We start from the raw sequence: 21511 nt of genomic DNA on the forward strand, positions 1-21511 counted from the left end.
TGGCAGCTGCCTGACTACATGGGCAAAATGTGGCCACAAAACAGAATTTTTCTGTGTGAGACTAAATAACCTAGTTAAAGCTCAAACTCAAATGCAATAAACTGGCCTTCTCCTTAATATCAGAGTGACAGCATCTAAGCAAAAGAATCAAAAGAGATATTAACCATAAAAAGAGGAGAGATTGAGCCAGGTGTGGTGACATGTGCCTTTATTTATTTGTTTGTTTGAGACAAGAGTCTCTTTCTGTCATCCAGGCTGGAGTGCAGTGGCATGATCTCAGCTCACCGCGACCTCCACCTCTCGAGTTCAAGTAATTCTCCTGTCTCAGCCTCCCAAGTAGCTGGGACTACAGGTGCACGCCACCATGCCCAGCTAATCCTTGTATTTTTAGTAGAGAAGGGGTTTCACCATGTTGGCCAGGCTGGTCTCAAACTCCTGACCTCAAGCGATCCACCCGCCCTCAGCCTCCCAAAGTGCTGGGATTACAGGCGTGAGCCACTGTGCCCGGCTGACATGTATCTTTAGTGCCAGCTACTTGGGAGGCTGAGGTGAGAGGACTGCTTGAGCACAAGAGCTTGAGACCAGCCTGGGTAACATAACAAGACCCTGTCTCAAAAATTTTTTTAAAAAAGAAAAATTAAGCCACGAAAAATGATATACTCTGTGGTGGAAATAACAAATAGGGACATAAATCACCTTTATTAAAGGTACTCAAGGCCAGGCATGGTGACTCACACCTGTAATCCCAGCACTCTGGAAGGCCGAGGTGGGCAGATCACCTGAGGTCGGGAGTTGGAGACCAGCCTGGCCAACATGGCGAAACCCTAGCTGTACTAAAAATACAAAAACATTGGCCAGGCATGGTGGCGGGTGCCTGTAATCCCAGCTACTCAGGAGGCTGATGCAGGAGAATTGCTTGAACCCAGGAGGCAGAGGTTGTAGTGAGACGAGATCGCACCACTGCACTCCAGCCTGGGCGACAGAGTGAGACTCCGACTCAAAAAAAAAAAAAAAAAAAAAAAAAAAAAAAAAAAAAAAGAGGTACTCAAACTAGGCTAGTAAAATACAAGTGGGGAGTGTTTGGAGAATGTCAGGCACTGACAGCAGAGCCCAAGCAAGGCGTTGTGTTCTAGCACCACTGATTATGTTCTTTCTTCCTTCCACATGCCTCTAAGTCACTCAGCCCCAAACTATAGGTTTTGTTTGCAGAGAAACGAAAAAGTCTTCCTGGTCTCAAAGCACTGATACCAAGTATCAGTTGGGGACAGAACAAAGAGAAATCTAGGATTGGTGATGGTAATCAATTCAATGACAACATAAACAATTGGTATCTCACCAGGTTATACATTCAACAAATATTTGTTGAGCAGCTTACCATATGCTAGGCTCTGGGAACATAAGAGTCAACAACAGGGACAAAAATCCTGCCCTCCCTTCATAGGGCTTACATTCTAGTAGGGGGAAAGATGTTTAAAAATAAGATAAATGCGTTAAATAGTATGTTGTAAGTGGTAAGGAGGAAAGGAGCTCAGGCAGTGTCGTGGGATGTGCTGAGGTAGGACAGTGGTACACTATCAGAGAACAAGGAAAGAAGTTCCACTGAAAAAGGCACTAAACTCGTGGTGACACATGCCTGTCATCCCAGCTACTCAGGAGGCTAAGGCAGGAGGATCACTTGAGCCCAGGAGTTCGAGACCAGCGTGGGCAACAAAGTGGAACTCTGTCTCTGTAAAAAAAAATACAAAAATTAGCCTGCTGCGGTGGTGCGCACCTGTGGTCCCAGCTACTCAGGAGGCTGAAGTGGGAGGATTGCTTGAACCCAGGAGGTCAAGGCTGCAGTGAGCTGAGATCACACCACTGCACTCCAGCATGGGTGACAGAGTGAGACTCTGTTCTCAAAAATAAAAATAAGTTCAGAAAAAAAAATTTAAAGGTACTAAGCTATCATAATACATAATACAACAGGCAGCTGCTCATCTTCTTTTCATTACATTTTCTGCCAGCAGTTACTTTTTTTGATGTTTTTAAAAACAAATGCCTACACCCATTACCTAAACTAACAAAAAAAGTTCAAAAAATGTTACCTAAAATAACAACAACAACAACAACAACAAACCCTACTGTATGTATAAGACTGTGTAAAGCACTAAAGGGGATATGCCAGAAACAGCACACAACAATTGCTATCCTCTGAGAGTTCACAGCTAACCGAAGGTGAATTCTACAAAAGCAAAAAAGCATTGTAAGGAAATTCCAGCAGCCATTCTTTTAGTTTATACTATAGCAGTGGGGTTCTCAAGGTTCTCCGGGGAACCATTAGGCAATGTGAGAAGGGAGGGCACCTCAACATCTAGGTGGGTGTTGATGGCACTCTAGAGCAACAGTGCCAACTGCGTTATTACATACGCTGATTTTAAATACAGCATGGCACATTCAGGCAGAAATGGCTCAACTGATGAGTGTATTTGTCTCCAGAGAAGACAATGGAATACATTTATCTCCAGGGAGAAAGGGAGGCCGGTTTTTCAGTTTGCCTTCTAACTTTTGAATTTTGTACTATCATATGTATTATCTTGTCCAACAACTACTTATAAAAGGAGTGACTTTTAGGACTGTATTGTAAGAATACATTGAGGACTGAATATAAAGACCTGGAAGCTAGCTGTGCACAAATGATCTCTAAAGCCACACATCAGAGAGCCAAAGTTATGTGAGCAAGGACTGCCCCTTAGGCACTTCCACATTTAGGTAAACAGAGTGAAAGCAGGGACAAGTGGGAAGACAGAAGGACTGCCATGTGACAAGAAGAACCGCATTCAGAAATACAACTAAATGCATCATGGAATGTACCTGGAATAGGGAAGTGGACAGTGAGGGCCCCCATAGATTTAGAGGTAAGAGAATGAAGGTTTCCTCAGTGTTAGCCAGCAAAATTGTCATATGTTGGATGTAATTGGCAAATTGAGGGAGTAAACCAGATGAGCTGTTTGTATGCCCTTAAGAGCCTGGGAATCCCCAAACTGCAATGTGACTCACCTGGAATGCACCTGAGATTCGTTTAGGGAAAACCCAGTCCATTCTGTGGAATCTAGTTTGAAAAAAATACTGTGGGAAAAAAAAAAGAGAGAGAGAGAGAAGAAAGGCTGACTCCAAAAGTCAGATGATGAGATCATGCATGTAACCACTGATAAAGGAAAGGATACAGTGGCTGTTAGTGGGGAGAGGTGGAGTCAAGGCTATTCCAGCAAGGAGATGGACCCATCAGGCTTTTCCAGTCTATTTATGAGCATACCATAACCAATTGCCTCTGTTCTTCCTCTGTCCTTTCTAAGCAACTTTCTGATGACAACCTGGGGTCCCCTGCTACTTGCCTACTCAGAAAAAAATGCTCTGCTCAGCCTGAACATACATTCTGCTCTGCAACAGCCAAATCTCTTATCATAAATTAATCGATTGGCACTCTGGTTTAGCCTCAGGCTCTCTGAGCCTGATTAACGTGAGCCTGACCCCAAGAGACAGTCACCCAGGCTGCTGACGATTTCAGCTTTTGAGCCAGCAATGGCATTGTCTAGAGTCTGGGCAAATGGAGAAGGCCCCCTGTGGGGCCTCTTGCAGCCTGCCAGCAACACCTGTGCCACAGGCCTTACCATCAAACTGCAATAGCATCTGTTTTCCCAGGTCTATTTCATAGCTCACTCCTGTTATGACAGCCATGGCTCTGTCCTCCACATTTGTTTTAAGGGTGAGCCACTATTTTCTCTTAATCCAATCACTTCATATGGGGTAAAAGTCACTGTTAAAAGCCAACAGAAAACCGCGTGGCATAAAGCAATCACAAAGATCACAAACATACAGATTCTTCATCATTGAATTGACTGTCCTACTCTGACATAGTTGACTGAGCACGACACACAGAAAAGAGAGAATCCCTTGTGGCTTAGTGTAAAGAGAGGAAGTAGGCTGTATTTCCTCCTTCCCTGGTCCCATTCCTTCCCTTCTACCTCTGAGGCAACTGTCATTCATTTTAGTCTGTATCCAGTCCAGGTTTACTAAATATACATGTCCGCAGATACATAATAAATATTCTTTTGCTCATTTTAACTTACATAAATAGTATCATATAGAATTAGGAAGCAGGTGTAGCTGCTGGAACAAAGACCAAAATAATGGTGGCTTAGACAAGTTTCTCTTTCCTTCACAGAAGAGTCAGTGCATAAGTATTCCTGGGATGAAGTGGTGGCTCCCTACTCCTCCCTCACTACCCCTCCCTCATCTTCCTGCTCTACCACCAAGAGGGTGTTGCCCTCACCATCAGGCCCACGTGTCAGGCAAAGGGAAACGAGAAAACAACCAGGGAAAGCACTCCCTTTAACGGCACAGCCTCTAAATTACACACACACACACACACACACACACACATACACACACACACACGCACACTTCCACTGATATGCTATTGGCCAAGTACTTGGTCATATGATCATATTTGGCTGCAAGAGAGGCAAGAAAATAAAGTCTTCTTTCTGGGAGGTCATTGAACCTTCTAAAATTCTATTATGAGGAAAAAAATGGAAAGCAGATACTGGGGGACAAGCAGCATTTTCTGTTGTATTAACTGAATGAATTTTGCTGCATCTCCCTTTTTTAACTCCATATTATGTTTTTTGCAGGTTACTGTGTTAGTCTATTTGCATTTCTATAAACAAATACCTGAGACTGGGTAATTTATAAAGAAAAGAGGTTTATTTGGCTCGTAGTTCTGCAGGCTGTACAGGAAGCACAGTGTCCACATCTGTCTCTGAGGCGGGCCTCAGGCTGCTTATAACCATGGTGGAAGGCGAAGGGGAGCCAGCATGTCACATGAAGAGAGGGAGCAAGTGAGAGAGTGGGGAGATGCCAGGTTCTTTAAACAACCAGATCCCACCTGAACTAACAGATCAAGAACTCACTCATTAGTGGCAGGGATGGCACCAAGCCATTTATGAAGGATCCACCCCCATTAATCAAAACACCTCCAACCAGGCCCACCTCCAACATGAGAGGTCACATTTCAACATGAGATTTGGAGGGGACAAATAATATCCAAACCATATCAGTTACTCACGTTGAAACATAAATTCATTCATGTTCACTGCTGTTCAGTTATACATTGTGCACTGAGTCTTGTATAAGGGCTCAGTGACAGATTTGCTTTAGAATTTAAGATAAAAATTCTAAATGCAGTGTATTAATATGCCACAGTTTATTAAACCATGTCCCTACTGCTAGACACCTGGGTCTTTTAAATTCACTACATTTACAAAATGTTTGAGTCACATCTGGGGAAATGTTAAATTAGTCAAATGCCAAATTAGGTATACTCAGGCTATTTTGTAAAGCCTTTAAGATGCTCTACACAGCAAGCCACTTAAAATAGAAAACGACAGTACTGAACTATAGCATACAAGGAGGAAGTAAATTTATGGTCCTCCTAGACTTTTTGTTATCGTAATCAAGCATTACATGGTGCTCTGAGTTTCTTGATAACTGAAACAAAAAGGAAGCATTGTGTGCTATTTAATTCTCATCATCTGATAAGAGGGAATAACCAGTTAAGAGAAATAAATGTTTGCTTAATCCTAAATTCTCAGACAAAGCTGTCAGATGGCCCCTTATCCATGGGTCAATTAGCAAAAAAGGATAACATCTTTAACAACCAGTTATATAGAAAATGCACAAGGCAGGTTGGGCATGGTGGCTCACCCCTGTAATCCCAGCACTTTGGGAGCCTGAGGCGGGTGGATCATCTGAGCTCAGGAGTTCAAGACCAGCCTGGCCAACATGGTGAAACCCTGTCTCTACCAAAAATACAAAAAACTAGCTGGGCATGGTGGCGGGCGCCTGTAATCCCAGCTACTTGGGAGGCTGAGCCAGGAGAATCGCTTGAACCCGGGAGGTGGAGGTTGCAGTGGGCTGAGATCACACCATTGCACTCCAGCCTGGGCAACAAGAGTACAACTCCATCTCAAAAAAAATTAAAAAAAAAAAAGACAAAAGAAAAGAAAAGAAAATGCACAAGGCTTCTCCAGGAGAATTATTCTTGGGTGACCTTTAGCAAGCAGAGGACTTAACATTGAAAGTTTTTTCTGCGGAGGGTCAAGTTAGTGCCCTAGGTTCATGTCAACATGCAGGTCCTACCCAGAAGAGAATATCCATGAGGACTGGACCACTCCAGGAAAGCTGATCTCCTCCAGCACCCGGTGACTTCCCTGTGGTTCGGTACTTTCAGAGACCACACTATTAGTGACTCTAGTATTATTAGGGGATTTTCCTCTCCCTTCTTAATTAACTCAAGGTTTCAAAACGTTTTGGAGAAGTGAAAAGATACTAGTTATTTCTGTGGGTTTTTTTTTTCGTGACTGTAAAACACCCAAATATAGTATCTTCCTTTTCATTTTTACTCACAGTTGGTAGTTATTTTTCCTAAACCACAGTTACAATACTCTACCTCAATATACTACACTCAATGTTTTCTGCTTCTTCCTACTACTCTAAGTAATGTGCCCCAAACAGAAAAAGTACATTTTAGTATGCTAATAGTTTCAAATCAGCCAGTGTAGTCTAAGAACTACTTACTGGGCACCCACTCTGTATTAGGGGTTTTACTTACAATATTATCTCTTAATTTTCACCACAACTTTATGAGGTAGGGATTATTAACACCACTTTACAGTTAAAAAAAAACTGGATCTTCAAGAGTAAGTAACTTGCCTAAGACCACATAGCTGGTAAACTGTAGAAGTAGGATTCCAACTTGCATACTTCCAATTCCAAAGCCAGAGTTCTTTCTGCTATTTCCTGATGTCTCCCAGATGACAAGTAAATTATGGATATTTGGCTCAGCTTTGTAAATAATATACATGCCTACTACGTTGAAGCCCCAAACCTCCCCTCAACACAGGATGCGCTATATAATCTGGCCATAATGAAGCCCCTCCCCAAATTTTATTTCCTACTGGACTCTACAAGGACCTCATCTCCACCCCAATCTAATTTGGCAGGTTTCACTATTGCCTCCATACTTATGGACAACACATATATTTTTTGAGATCCTCGACAAATATTTTTTGAGATCCTACTATGTCCCAGGCACTGTTCTAGTGTTTGGAGATATATGTCAGTGAATGAAACAAATAGAAATTCCTGCTTTTCTGGACTTCGTTATATTTGTAATAAGGGAAGAAACATAAGAAACAAAATAAGTAGATTACATGGTATGTTAGAATACGGTAGGTGCTATGGCTAAAAATAAGGCAGGGAAAGGGTTAAGGAGTGTAGTGTGGAGTAGAGGATTGTGAGTTTAGAAAGAACCAATAGAAATCCTGGAAAAGAAAAACATGACCTTAGCATTTTTATTTCATTTTCAAGTTCAACAGCAGACTAGACACAGTAAAGAGAGAACTGGCAAACTAGAAGATAAATTTGTTGAAAGAGATTCATTCATCAAGCAAATTAATACTTATTGAGCATGTACTATATATCAGACATTGCGCTAGATTAAATTATTCCATCTTGACAAAATTCCTTTTCACTCGGACTATGTTCCCAGGTTTAATTTCAACTCTTTAAGACCCTACCCAAGCTCCTTACTCACATTGATATCTCATTTCTCTCAATAAGTATCCTAAAATAATTTTTAAAGAATTTTTAAAGTATTTATTTATATCACAGATTAGTCCAGTTCTTAAATTATTCCCTCCCTAACTAGACTGTAAATTCCTTGAGGATCAGACCTATAGGTAAGATTTCTTTTCTATTTCACATGTGGAATAGCACAGTAACAGGCATACAGTAGGCATTCAATAAACACTTGACTGATTTGGTATATTTTTGGGTCCCTATAACTGAACAGCTTTTTCTTTATAATGGCTCAGTTATAGTTAGTTCCTGGAAATGGTCACAAAATTGTTAATAACTACATTATGATTCACTGATCCCAAAAATATGAGTCCAGTGGTATAAGGTTAAATTCTGAATCTAATCAAATTTTTGCAAATGTGCCCTCATTCTCGGTTAGTTGAAAATGACAAATGTCACACAGAGTGTATTTTTCAGTCTTGAGAAGCCTTATACATGCCCTCTGACTTAGAATTGACTTACAATTTTTCCCCTTTAAGATGGTGCAAAAGCGATACACATTCAGTAGAAACTGAACTTCGAGTATCCATACAACCATTCTGTTTTCACTTTCAGTATGGTATTCAATAAATTATGAGCTATTCAACACTTTATTATGAAACAGGCATTGTGTTAGATGATATTGCCCAATTGCAGGCTAATGTAAGTGTTCTGAGCACATTTTCAGTCAGCTGGGCTAAGCTATGATGTTTGGTAGGTAAGGTGCATTAAATGCATTTTCAAATTGCAATATTTTAAACTTATGGTGGCTTTATCAGGACATAACTCCATCATAAGTCAAGGAACATCTGTACATTACTTAATTTTATTTCTGGCAAAAGTCCTTAAGGCAGGCAGTGCACATATAGACAGCCCCTGACTTATAATACTAATCTTATTTTATAAATCAAGATGTTGAAGTCTAGAGATATTAAGTGGTCTGCTCAAGTGAAGATGGGTACTGAAGACTGAAGGAGTGACTCAGACCTGAGACTTCTAGATCCCAGTCCAATGCTCAGATGCATAAACCTAGATGCATGATATATCATTAAGGGGATAAGTGGTAAGGTGAGCATTTGCAGGGCCTTAGAGGGCTCTGACTTCCAGTAACATTTGGTAAAGATATGCTTATTTTGAGCACGCAAATAGAAACCAGCCAGTTTCTTTATTAAAAAGAGAAGAAACAAACATTGATAAACCAAGAAAGGAATCCCTATTGCCTGCCTTAATTCAATAAACATTCAGCCACTGGATGCTATGAACCCTGAGACGACTTAGGCAGGATCCTCTTCAGTAAGACCAGAAGCTCTAGCACACAGCACGAATGCTGCAACAGACACAGGTGCTACAAAAGCACAGAGGGGAAGGAATTTCCTTGCCCAAGTCTGTTCTCAAATTCCCACTCACTCACCCCCTAAAACACTTTAAATATAGAATCATGCAGACTCTATGGCTATCATAAATGTACTGACTCTTCTGGTTTAAAATATCCATTGTAACCATTAGCAAATTGGAGATCTAACTGATTTATACCCAAACAAGAAGGGACGATTCTGATATCAATAGGCAAATAGTACCCAAGTGGCTTTAAAACCTTATTTGAAGCTATTTTGATCATAATGTGTTTCTTTTTATTTATTTATTTTTTCCTGTTTCTGATTCTAGTTCCCTGCTGTTTGGGGAAGGGGAAACCACCTTGTACTGAAGTCACTTGGCTTCTGGATAAAGCCAGAACTCTGACCAAAACGATAAAGGCTGCCCAGGACAGAAATGAAACAAAAAATCCTAGCCCTACTTCTCCATTGTGGACACCTGGTCTCATGAGTTATGGCAACACGCATCCACCAGAATAACTGCATTTTCCTAAAGAAATTGTGAAATAATTGGGAAGGGGGTGTCCCATTCTTGAGTAAGTAATCAGCATTGCAGACAAGAACTATGTCATAAAAACCAAAGTTGAAATTGTGTTACATATTCCTGGAAAATACTCAAAAGGTGCTCTGAGTTCTATAAGATGGACAGATACATTATACATACTAATTATACCAAAGGTCAGGTGATTAGAAATGCCACATTGTACCACAAAAATCACCCTGATACTTGTGTTAATTTTTCTTGTATTTGTGTAATAAAGTGTTTTGAAGTTTTTAAGAGAAAATTACTGCACAAGGAGCAGTCATCTTCTTAAATGTCCCAAAAAATACTGATGTAGGGTCATCCAAAATCTTTTTTTTGAGACACAGTCTGCTCTGTGGCCCAGGCTGGAGTGCAGTGGCACAATCTCAGCTCACCGCAACCTCCACCTCTGGGGTTCAAGCGATTCTCCTGCCTCAGCCTCCTGAGAAGCTGGAATTACACATGTGCACCACTGTACCTGGCTAATTTTTGTATTTTTAGTAGAGATGGGGCTTCATCATGTTGGCAAGGCTGGTCTCGAACTCCTAACCTCAAGTGATCCACCCATCTCAGCCTCCCAAAGTGCTAGGATTACAGGTGTGAGCCACCATGCCTGGCCCCAATCTTTATTCATTTCAGAAACATACTTTAAATATTTATCCAACTGCAACTTTCAAGGGCTGTGAAAGACCTCTTAAAGGAGAACTACAAACCACTGCTCAATGAAATAAAAGAGGACACAAACAAATGGAAGAACATTCCATGCTCATGAATAGGAAGAATCAATATCATGAAAATGGCCATACTACCCAAGGTAATTCATAGATTCAATGCCACCCCCAATCAAGCTACCAATGACTTTCTTCACAGAATTGGAAAAAACTACTTTAAAGTTCATATGAAACCAAAAACGAGCCCACATTGCCAAGACAATCCTAAGCCAAAAGAACAAAGCTGGAGGCATCACGCTATCTGACTTCAAACTATACTACAAAGCTACAGAAACCAAAACAGCAGGGTACTGGTACCAAAACAGAGATAAAGACCAATGGAACAGAACAGAGCCCTCAGAAATAATACCACACATACACAACCATCTGATCTTTGACAAACCTGACGAAAACAAGAAATGGGGAAAGGATTCCCTATTCAATAAATGGTGCTGGGAAAACTGGCTAGCCATATGTAGAAAGCTGAAACCGGATCCCTTCCTTACACCTTATACAAAAATTAATTCAAGATGGATTAAAGACTTAAATGTTAGACCTAAAACCATAAAAACCCTATAAGAAAACCTAGGCAATACCATTCAGGACATAGGCATGGGCAAGGAATTCATGACTAAAACACCAAAAGCAATGGCAACAAAAGCCAAAATTGACAAATGGGATCTAATTAAACTAAAGAGCTTCTGCACAGCAAAAGAAACCACCATCAGAGTGAACAGGCAACCTACAGAATGGGAGAAAATTTTTACAATCTACCTATCTGACAAAGGGCTAATATCCAGAATCTACAAAGAACTTAACAAATTTACAAGAAAAAATCAAACAACCCCATCAATAAGTGGGCGAAGGACATGAACAGACACTTCTCAAAAGAAGACATTTATGCAGCCAACAGACACATGAAAAAATGCTCATGATCACTGGCCATCAGAGAAATGCAAATCAAAACCACAATGAGATACCATGTCACACCAGTTAGAATGGCGATCATTAAAAAGTCAGGAAACATCAGGTGCTGGAGAGGATGTGGAGAAACAGGAACACTTTTACACTGTTGGTGGGGGTGTAAACTAGTTCAACCACTGTGGAAGACAGTGTGGCATTTCCTCAAGGATCTAGAACTAGATATACCATTTGACCCAGCCATCCCATTACTGGGTATATACCCAAAGGATTATAAATCATGCTGCTATAAAGACACATGCACACATATGTTTATTGTGGCACTATTCACAATAGCAAAGACTTGGAGCCAACCCAAATGTCCATCAATGATAGACTGGATTAAGAAAATGTGGCACATATACACCATGGAACACTATGCAGCCATAAAAAAGGATGAGTTCATATCCTTTGTAGGGACATGGATGAAGCTAGAAACCATCATTCTGAGCAAACTATCACAAGGACAGAAAACCAAACACTGCATATTCTCACTGATAGGTGGGAATTGAACAATGAGAACACTTGGACACAGGGTGGGGAACATCACACACCGGGGCCTGTTGTGGGGTGGGGGGAGGGGGGAGGGATAGCATTAGGAGATACACCTAACGTAAATGATGAGTTAATGGGTGCGGCACACCAACATGGCACATGTATACATATGTAACAAACCTGCACATTGTACACATGTACCCTAGAACTTAAAGTATAATAAAAAAAATTTATCCAACTGACTAAAATGGGTTAAACTAAAAACACAAAACCAGTTAATATATGAGCATAATAAATAAAATAAAAGAGCACAACAAAAATAATAATTTTAAAAGTTGTTTGAGGAAAACCATAGAAAATAAGCTTAAAACTTTGTGCTTCTTGCTGACAAGAACAAAATAGACAACACTAGAACAAACATAGGTTTCCTACTCTAGCTTAAGGTTTGATAACTCAAAAAAATATTTTGTTGGTCTTGTGCTCTAAGAAGAAACTATCTCAGGGTTTTGTGGAAATTAGGGGGAGGGGGCCACGAAGGTCAATAGCCTTAATAACATTTTTCTCCTAAATGTGAAGGCATTCCATATATGAGTAGCTCTAAGAGAAAACTAAAGACATAAAGTTAGTTTGGTTCTATAAGGGCAATTCCAGGAGTGAAAGGCTGAAGGGCACAATAACATGGTCTAATCTGTCATTTCCTGATGTTTTGACTTAAATCGTTTTTTGAGAAACTAGTAAGTAATATATTCCTTAAGAACATTCCTCTCTCAAATACCAAAATTTTCAGCCAGGCTTCTGACAAGAACAAGATGAACAACAAACATGATTAAGGTCATTACTGAGGACCTCAATAGCTGGTAACATAAAAGATCTATAGGCTACATCTTCCAGGTATGTTGGTTGTAATGATACTTGTTATGAAAAAGAAATCAAAGATCTTGACCTGCATATTCTTGTCTGCTGAAGAGAAGTTCTATAATCACAAACAAGATTTTCCTCAGAAACTAACTTTGGTTCTAGGACTTGAGCAATTATTTGATTCAAGCACAAAAACTTAGTGCCACTGAGTAGCACCTCATCACACCCATATCCTGTCCTTTCCCACTCCTGCCAACTCTACTTCTCAAGTATTTTCCTGGTCACCCCCTCTTCTCCTTATTATCATTACTCTGGTTCAAGCTCCCTGACTGGATTTTCTGCAGTCGTTTCTTAACTATCCCCCCTGCTTCTCCCCTGATTCCCCAATCATTCCTTCTCCATCAGCCACCAGACTAATTTCTCTGAATCACAAATGAGGCTAGTCACGCCATGACCCTGCTTAAAATTATTCAGCAGCTTCATCATCCATGGGAAAAAAAAAATCCAAGCTCCTTAACATGGCATTCAAGGCCCACAAAGCACTGGCATCTGCCAATTTCACTTCCCACTGCCATCTGCCCCTACACATAAACACTCATATTCAACTCCTCAGAATTCCCCACATACACCTTGCATCCTCCTCTACCTGGCATTATTGTCCTCCAAGACCTCCCTCACAGCCGTGGCAGAGAAGAGAAAAGAAGGGGACCCTAGCTGATGGAACTGATCATCCAAATAACTCCTGAAGATCACTGAGATGATATAGCAAAGCAAAACCACCTACGTTTTTAGACTGCCAAGACTATATCCTGAATTTCCAGAATAAAACCTCTCAAAAAAGTGATAAAGCATCACATGAGTGGATGTTAAAGGTAACGCCTCACAGTACAACAAAATCTAAACTTAAGAACAAACAGGCTGAACAAAGGACTTCAAATCGGCATGCCCACAAAAGGATCGCCTCTGGTCCTTATACATATAACTACATTAATAATGATTTAAAACATTTTTTCTGACTGCAATTATCTTTATGGTCCTTTTTGAAAATATAATTTGATTTAAGGTGATCTTACAAAATTCCAGGGAATAATTCTTATTCTTAATAAAGTTTAATAGTCTGTTGAGATTCAAGTGTTCCAATAGGTATGGTTCTTTCCACTTCTAAAATTAAATCACTTAATGAGAATTGCCAGAAAGAGACTTCATTAGTCATTATCCATAATGGTAGAGAACACACAAGATACATTTGCACTGTTCTATTGTTATAAGCCAGCAGAAGAGTGGAATTTTCAAAGATGCAAATAGTTCCCCTCGGTCATATTACCCTGGATAGAAATTAGAGCTGCAAGCTAATAGGAGACTGAGGGACAAGGGCATGCTCCTCAGCCTGTGGTTTCTCTGGCTTCCAAAGCTAGAAGCAAATGATTCTTTTTTTTTTCCAATCCATCCATTAAGCTTCCAAGAAATAAACACGTTTGCTTCAAAATTCAATTCCCTGTGGGGTTATCTTCAGATGCTGCATGGGTTTATTAGAATTAATCGCAACACAGCACAGCTTCCAAAGTGAAGGCCCAGGGTTGACAAAAGACCCTCCCTATCACAGCCACCAACCCACCAAAGGCTATGGGGACTCTCTTGCAAACAATATCTGAGCAATCTCGAGGAAGACAAGCAAAGGCCTTGCCTTTCTCAACTTCAGTCTAGAGCAGGTAGGGAGGGGTAGCCCATAAATAAGTAAACAAAGAGAAAAGATGATTACGTATTGTGCTAAGTGCAGTTAGTGAAGGCAGTCGGCGATGTTTGTCAGCAAGATGCATTTATTTCCATTTTGCTTCCCACATCTGCAATCAACATATAACTTCATGGTATGAACTATTAAACACATAAACACTAGAACAAATGTGGGTTTCCTATTCCAGTTCAAGGCTTGATAAGTCAAAAAACTATTTTGATGGTCCTGGGTTCTAAAAAAACACTGTTTCTCTCTGGTGGGTGTGGGTGTGTGTGTGTGTGTAAGGGCGAGTAGTGAGTACTAGGGTCAACAACAGCCTTAATAGCACGTTGCCCCCAAATACAAAGGTGTTCCACATATAAGTAGCTATGAATGTGGGTTTCAAAACAAAAGGCTTAACTTAGAGTTTTATTATGTTTTAAAATCATCACTGTCTTAGTGTTTAAACACCTGTTTAAGTCCTCTTAATAAGGTAGAAATGCCTGTTTATGGCTTTTTAAAAATATAAACACAAGGATCCATAGCTTTAAAAAAAACACTTTGTTTCTGTGACAATGTTTGTTAATCTAGCTAATTGAGTTACCTGCAGAAAAATGGAGAACAGAGAGTGATAGTTGAGTTCTTCATGCACAAGTAAGCACTGTTGCTCCAAATACCTTAGTTACCTGAATTATTCTAAGATTATTTGTAAAAACTAAAATTCCACGAGGCAAAGAAGGACTTTTATCAATCCCATTTATGATATTTGATTTCTGTATTACACATAAAGAATTGGACTATTAAAGAAAGTAACCAAATGAGAGATGGATGTTTAAAAATAACATTAAATGAGTGATTTGGGAACTCCAAAACTTTATGTGACCAAGTTATTTCTTCTCTGTGCCTACAGGTCTTTGTCACACTGGGATTGCAATTTATTAGATGCCATACACAAGTTCTATTGTGGGCTCCAATCAGAGGTACAGGGAAAACCTCCAGAAGATTCTTCCTTAGTAAGCAGCAGGTAACGTTCTGTAATTTTAGGCCACCACACGGAACCAATTGTCACTCACAGTTTCTGTCACAGAGTGGGATGTGTCACGCTTCATTTGGTGCAAAATATGACAATGAAAAACACAACTTGATCAACCTATTTTAGCAGCCTCTGTTCAGCCATCAGTGTGAGGAGCTGGAGTACTGTGACAAAGCACTAGGCTCCTTACAATGCCGACCTAGAAACCAAATCACTGCTTTGTAGCAAGGAATGAAAATCAGGATGAAAAAGCTACAGTTGATCTCCCCACCCAGCAAAGGAAATATGGACAAAATACAATCACCACCACATATATAACAGGTGGACTTCATGTAAGGATTAATATAATGATTCATGTAATATAAGGCTCATCTTCAAAAAGGAATGATTTGCTTCCTTTGCCATGACTAATGTGTCTGGGTGGGGCAGCCCGTGGTGTATCGGCAATAAGATTTCTACAAAAAAAAAAAAAAGAAAGAAAGAAAGAAAAAAAAAAACAGAAAGAAAAGAAAAGAAAGCAAAAACACCACCACAAAGCAATGTCTGAATCCCTGAGTCAGCCCCAAATGCACACTCATTGTTCAGACTTGCCCGGGTTTCCTCCCAAAGAAAATTTACTCACTCTCCTATGGAAAGGCAAAGTAGGAGACTACAGGAGCATCAAAGCCATGGACCCTGTCAAGGATGCCAAGAGGAGGGGGAAATACACCTTCTGACCTCAAGAATTTTGGAGAGGGGGCTGTCTCAGTAGCAAAGCGGGTCAAGAAATGTGATATGAGGCCCTAAAACCATAGCATAGGACTTCCTCGGTATGTAGGACAGGGGTACAAGCCAAAGGGCAGGTGCTATATTCACCCCCACACACCATAAGGAATCCATGCTTCCTGGAAACTGCCCATTGATGTCACCCTGTGCAGCTGTAACCTGTGTGAGTGTTCTGACTCAGTCATAACAATGACATTTTGGCTGGGCACAGTGGCTGACGCCTGTAATCCCAGCAATTTGGGAGGCTGAGGTTGGTGGATCACTTCAGGTCAGGAGTTCAAGGCCAGCCTGGCCAACATGGTGAAACCTCATCTCTACTAAAAGTACAAAAAAAAAATAGCTGGGCGTGATGGCGCACGCCTGTAGCCCCAGTTACTTGAGAGGCTGAGGCAGGAGAATTGCTTGAACCTAGGAGGCAGAGGTTGTAGTGAGCTGAGATCACACCACTGCACTCCAGCCTGGGCAACAGAGTGAGATTCCCTCTCAAAACAACAACAGCAGCAACGATGACATTTTAAAAACAATTAATTCCACTTTTTTTTCTTTGAAGCAGTTGCTTTTTTATTGTTAACAATCCCTCATATGAGAATAGCCCATTGCGGTTAATAAGGTACTTATGACCATTACCTCAATTATTCCTCACAAAAGCTCTATGAGATATAAGCATGATTTTACTAATAAGGAAACAGAAGCTTAGAGAAGTTGAATAGACTACTCAGTAGTTAGTAAATGGTAGACCCAGGGCCCAAGCCCAGATTGTTCCTTGCTCTTTCCTCACAATGGTTAACTTGGTTTCTGGAGTGGAGTTATAGGCTAAAATGACATTAAAATTCTATTAAATGTGGTTTCCGCAGTAGAGGTTTTAAGCTGAAGTGATATCATTAAAATTATATCCTTTTGAAAAATATTTATTGAGTATAAATAAATGTCCTATACATTAAATATCAAGAAATATTCATTATTGATTACAAGCCAAGATGTAATACTGAGGGAACCATAGAATAAAAATACCCACTCATGATACAGTAGTGATAACTCCATTCCAATATTGGACACAGTAATGATTTGTTCACAAGACACAACAAAACCCATCAAAAAGGCCATCACTTTAACCAACCTATAATACCACAATAGAAAATGGTTCTGAAACATAATATGAACAGCCCCAATAATCTCATCTTTGTCTTATCAGTTTATCAGGTCATTTTGAGACTGCAGAGTTATAGTGTCATAGATTTTTAACATTCCATTTCCTTAGTTTTATTTCAAATTATTACTAATGAATGAAAACAAGTCATACAAGCCAAAGATACCTTTAAACTAAGTTCAATTTTCATAAGAAAAAAAGGAATCAAATTTTAGTACAAAAAAAGCGTTTCCCAAACAATGAGTCTCCTAATGGAAAAAATAAAAGAGCAATGTAATTAAACTTTCCTTCAAAGAAAGGAAAGAAACGTAAATCTGTTATGTTAATTTGGAAAGATAAATATTTCCTAGTCCCCTAGTCCCATAATATGTGTTTGTTTTACAAGATATACTTGAATGATGCCAATCTATGAAGTAGGGATCTGTGGCAATCCAAATTCATCCACCAGAACTCCATCCTTGTTTTTCGTATCAGTGGGAACACCTTCCGGAATTGCAGGTGCAGATGCTGTCTCATCCAAATAAGAACTGTCTTCATCAGCCAGAAGCTCATCACCCAGTGCATCCAACTTTGCTTCTAGGTCATCTTCATCCAGTTCTGGTGTGCCATAACTGCGACTCAGTGCTTCTTGGATTTCATTTGCATCTTCCATCATATCCTCTAGCTGGTCTCGTAAATCCTCAATCTGGTCGATTTTCACTTGCTTGTATGCCTTCTTCATTTCCTTTACTCCCAGTTTCATAGCATCAACCGTGGTCTTGGTGTCCTTCAATGACTGGATGGTATAATTGGCTTGTTCCATGTTGAATGACTATTGGGCAAGATTGCCCTGCTGCTGCTCATACATCCACTTTTGCTTTAAAACTCACGAGGCTTTCTGCTTAACCATACTCTTTGTAGGACCCTCTCTCATCTTCTTGATCTGATCCTTATACTTCACTAGCTCAGCATCCAATCGAGAAATCTTCTTGTCAATGGATTCTGCCCTGCTGTCCACCGTGTCAATGCAGTCAGTCAGGCTGGGCAGTGGAGCCTTGGGTTTCACTTTCCCGAAGAATTGGTTGATCTTGAGCGGCCGCAAAGAAACCCAAACACTGGAGCAAAACCATAAACCACTTATTTCTTATGAGGAAAAATGGGGAAGAGGAGCTATAGGAATCAGAAGGGTTCAGAGCAGGGAGTCTAGAGGCAGACTGCCCGGATTCAAAGCTCAGCTTCATCATTTACTAAGCTACATGACCTGGGCAAGTCACTCAACTTCTTTGTGCCTCAATTTTCTATCAGGAAACTATAAATGGTATTGAGTTGTTAGAAGAATTAAATGAGTTAATATTTATAAAATGTCTGGAATGGACCAGGAGCCATGGCTCACTCCTGCAATCCTAACACTTTGGGAGGCCGAAGTTGGGAGGATCGTTTGAGCCCAGGACATTGGGGCTGCTGTGAGCCATGATCACACCACTGCACTGCAGCCTGGGTAACAGAGCAAGACCCTGTCTCAAAAACAAAATAATAAAAATAAATAAAATAAAATGCCTGGAATGGTGCCTGGCTTATATAAGCACTGTTAAATTTTGTTATTTAAAATAAAAACTTTTAAAATGTTTAAACAGCTAAGAAGAGCCCTTGACCCCATTCAGACCTCTCACCAGAGCTAAAGTTGGAAGTTCTGTTCTTCCTTCTTCCCCAGACCATGTGCCAGAACTGCTGACAGGAGTCTCAGTGTCTGTCCTGAAGGCAGATGATCCTCCCTATTCTCACCTTGTCATTGCTCTAACCCCCATTCAGATCCCCTGCATCCCCAACACAAGTCCACTTAGCCCAGTTTGTAATGCTAACCTTCCATTTCAAGGTGTCAGTGCAGTGGCACAGCTATGGTGATGAGACCAAGCGGCAACCAGAGCCCCAAGACACACACTGGTTTCCATTTAATACAATATTTACTTATCTTTATATTAGGACACAGGAGAGGAAACCCATCAGGGACCGCAGCTTCATCTCAATGGGAGGCCCAGCAGCTACCCAAGTCTACAGCTACTTGTGTCCCTCATCCACACAGGTCACGTATGACTGCCACGGATGATAGGCAAGATGTTTGCGGATTTTGTTGATGAAAAAAACAGCCCCTTTTCCTGTCAATCTTTTATACCACCCTCAGGCATGCCAAATGCCCCCATGCCAATTTACAGCTTCCCAGTGGAGGGGCAGCTCCATGTGACAACCAAGGCAGGCGCAACATCCCCCAATTATCTTAACTCTTACTGTTTTCAACAACATAGAGCATAGGAGGCCAGGGTCACTCTCAGGTAGGCCTATATCAGCCCAAGCCTTCACTCATGAATGCCAATTCACTTTTTAATGGAATGCAGCCTTGGGCCCCAAAAGGGCAATCAAGGTCCCCCACAATGTATTGCCTGAATATGTTTCCTGTCTCATCTCCTACAACTGATCCCCGCATACCCTAAACTCAGCCACACAGCCTGCCTCACCCTTTGGCTCACTGTGCACAGTTGTGTTACACTCAAGAGTGTCAACTCGGGGGCAGAAACCTTTTATTTTCTCTTCCTATCACCTGGTACCCCAACGCAATCTCTTAAACACTAAAAATTCAGCAAAACCTTAACTGCATTTAAGCAAATGAAGCTGGGTCACAATTACTCTGGTACAGTGAAGGAAAGTCATGGAATTTTAAAAGTTCCGATGTCTGGATGACAGTGATCCTTATACACATGAAATATTAAAGGCCACAAGCCTCATCCAAACCACTCTCTTGATTCCACAGCAGGAGGAAGATACGCCAGAGGGATCGCAAAGCTAATTGCTTAATAACTCCCTTTGCATAATGTTCCCATAGCCATCCTTGTGAGTAGGGCCTGTGTCCCTGTACAACAAATAGTCAGCAAATGCTTGGGTAGCCAGCATATGACTTAGTCTTGTGAAAAATTATGATTGCGCTTGAGTCTCTTTGTGGAAAGATTTAAATCTGTACTTAATGCCAAAATAAACACAAAGAACCAGCCAATGTAAATTAGGGATATCCCAAAGTTTGACTTAGGCAAAAATCATCTCTGATCTTCAGAAGTAACTGAACGTCTCCTGCAATATCACTTTTGGTATCCCTTAACTGTTAGTGACCAATTATTGCACGATGGCACAGTGACCAGCATAACAATCTGAGTAATATAAAAAAAGTGTACCATTTGTATTTATTAAGTCTATATGTAAGATGGAATAAAAATTGTATTAATCTCTTGAGAGATACATTGATCTTTATTATTGTAAGAATAAAGTACCAATTAATGACTGTGAGAGCTGTTAATTTGATATACAAAATAGTTAACCTATTAAGAATGTATTAAGATAAACACAAAAAGCACAAGCCATAAAGGAAAAAATAATTGATAAACAGGACTTTGTCAAAAACTTAAAATTTCTGTTCTTCAAAAGACACAGTTCAGGAAATGAAAAGACAGGCCACAGACAGGTAGAAAATATTGCATACTACTTATCTGACGAAGGATTGGTATCCAGAAAATATAAAATACACAACTCAATTAGACAAAAAAAGATAAATTTAAAATGGGCAAACAAGTACAAACAGAGACTTCAAAGAGGATATATGGATGGCAAATAGGCATAAGAAAAGATGTTCAACATTATTAGTCAGTAGGGAAATGCAAATTAAAACAGTAAGATACCATTTCATACTAGAATTGATAAAATTTAAAATTCCTAAATAACAAAAGTTGGTAAAGGTGTGGAACAACTGAAAAGCTTCTACATTGCTGATGGAAATGAAAAATGTTCAGATCTTCTAAAAATGATTGCCAGGTTTTTAAAGTTAAACATACACTCACCATGCAACCAAGGAATCTCACCTTGGGTATTTATTCCAACAGAAATGAAAACCCATGCTCACACAAAGACATGTAAGCAAATGTTCATAGCAGCTTTATTTATAATACCTCATAACTGAAAACAACCCAAATGTTCAATGAATGGTGAATATATAAGTAAACTGTGATATATCCAGACAATTGAATATTACTCAGCAATAAGAAAGGAACAAACTATTGATACACATTACATCACAGATGAATCTCAAAAGCATTATGCTAAGTGAAAGAAGCTAGAAAACAAAAGGTTATCTAATACATGATGTTCTAAAAACGGCAAAACTATAGAGACAGAAAACAGATCAGTAGTTGCCAAGAGCTAGGGTAGAAGAAGGGCATGTTCTGCAAAAGCAGATTTCCAGGGGGATAGAAATGTTCTATTAT

General features: G+C 40.1%; 2 protein-coding genes across 17 annotated transcripts in view; both read right to left on the reverse strand.

The window, feature by feature from the left end:
• Positions 1 to 21511, reverse strand: part of SLC9A7 (solute carrier family 9 member A7) — a 159734-nt gene that overhangs the window by 108040 nt on the left and 30183 nt on the right. The window lies entirely within an intron of this gene.
• On the reverse strand, positions 16625 to 21003 carry LOC104003887 (charged multivesicular body protein 5-like). Its single transcript, XM_063804621.1, has one exon. It carries the CDS (start codon positions 18031 to 18033, stop codon positions 17638 to 17640), a length of 396 nt encoding a protein of 131 aa, XP_063660691.1. The 5' UTR covers positions 18034 to 21003; the 3' UTR covers positions 16625 to 17637.

Source organism: Pan troglodytes, chromosome X (genome assembly GCF_028858775.2).
Source record: "Pan troglodytes isolate AG18354 chromosome X, NHGRI_mPanTro3-v2.0_pri, whole genome shotgun sequence".
Taxonomy (NCBI): Eukaryota; Metazoa; Chordata; class Mammalia; order Primates; family Hominidae; genus Pan; species Pan troglodytes.

Excerpts from the sequence above, each read along its gene's own strand:
- LOC104003887 (XM_063804621.1), bottom strand. The coding sequence starts at position 18,033 with ATGGAACAAGCCAATTATACCATCCAGTCATTGAAGGACACCAAGACC.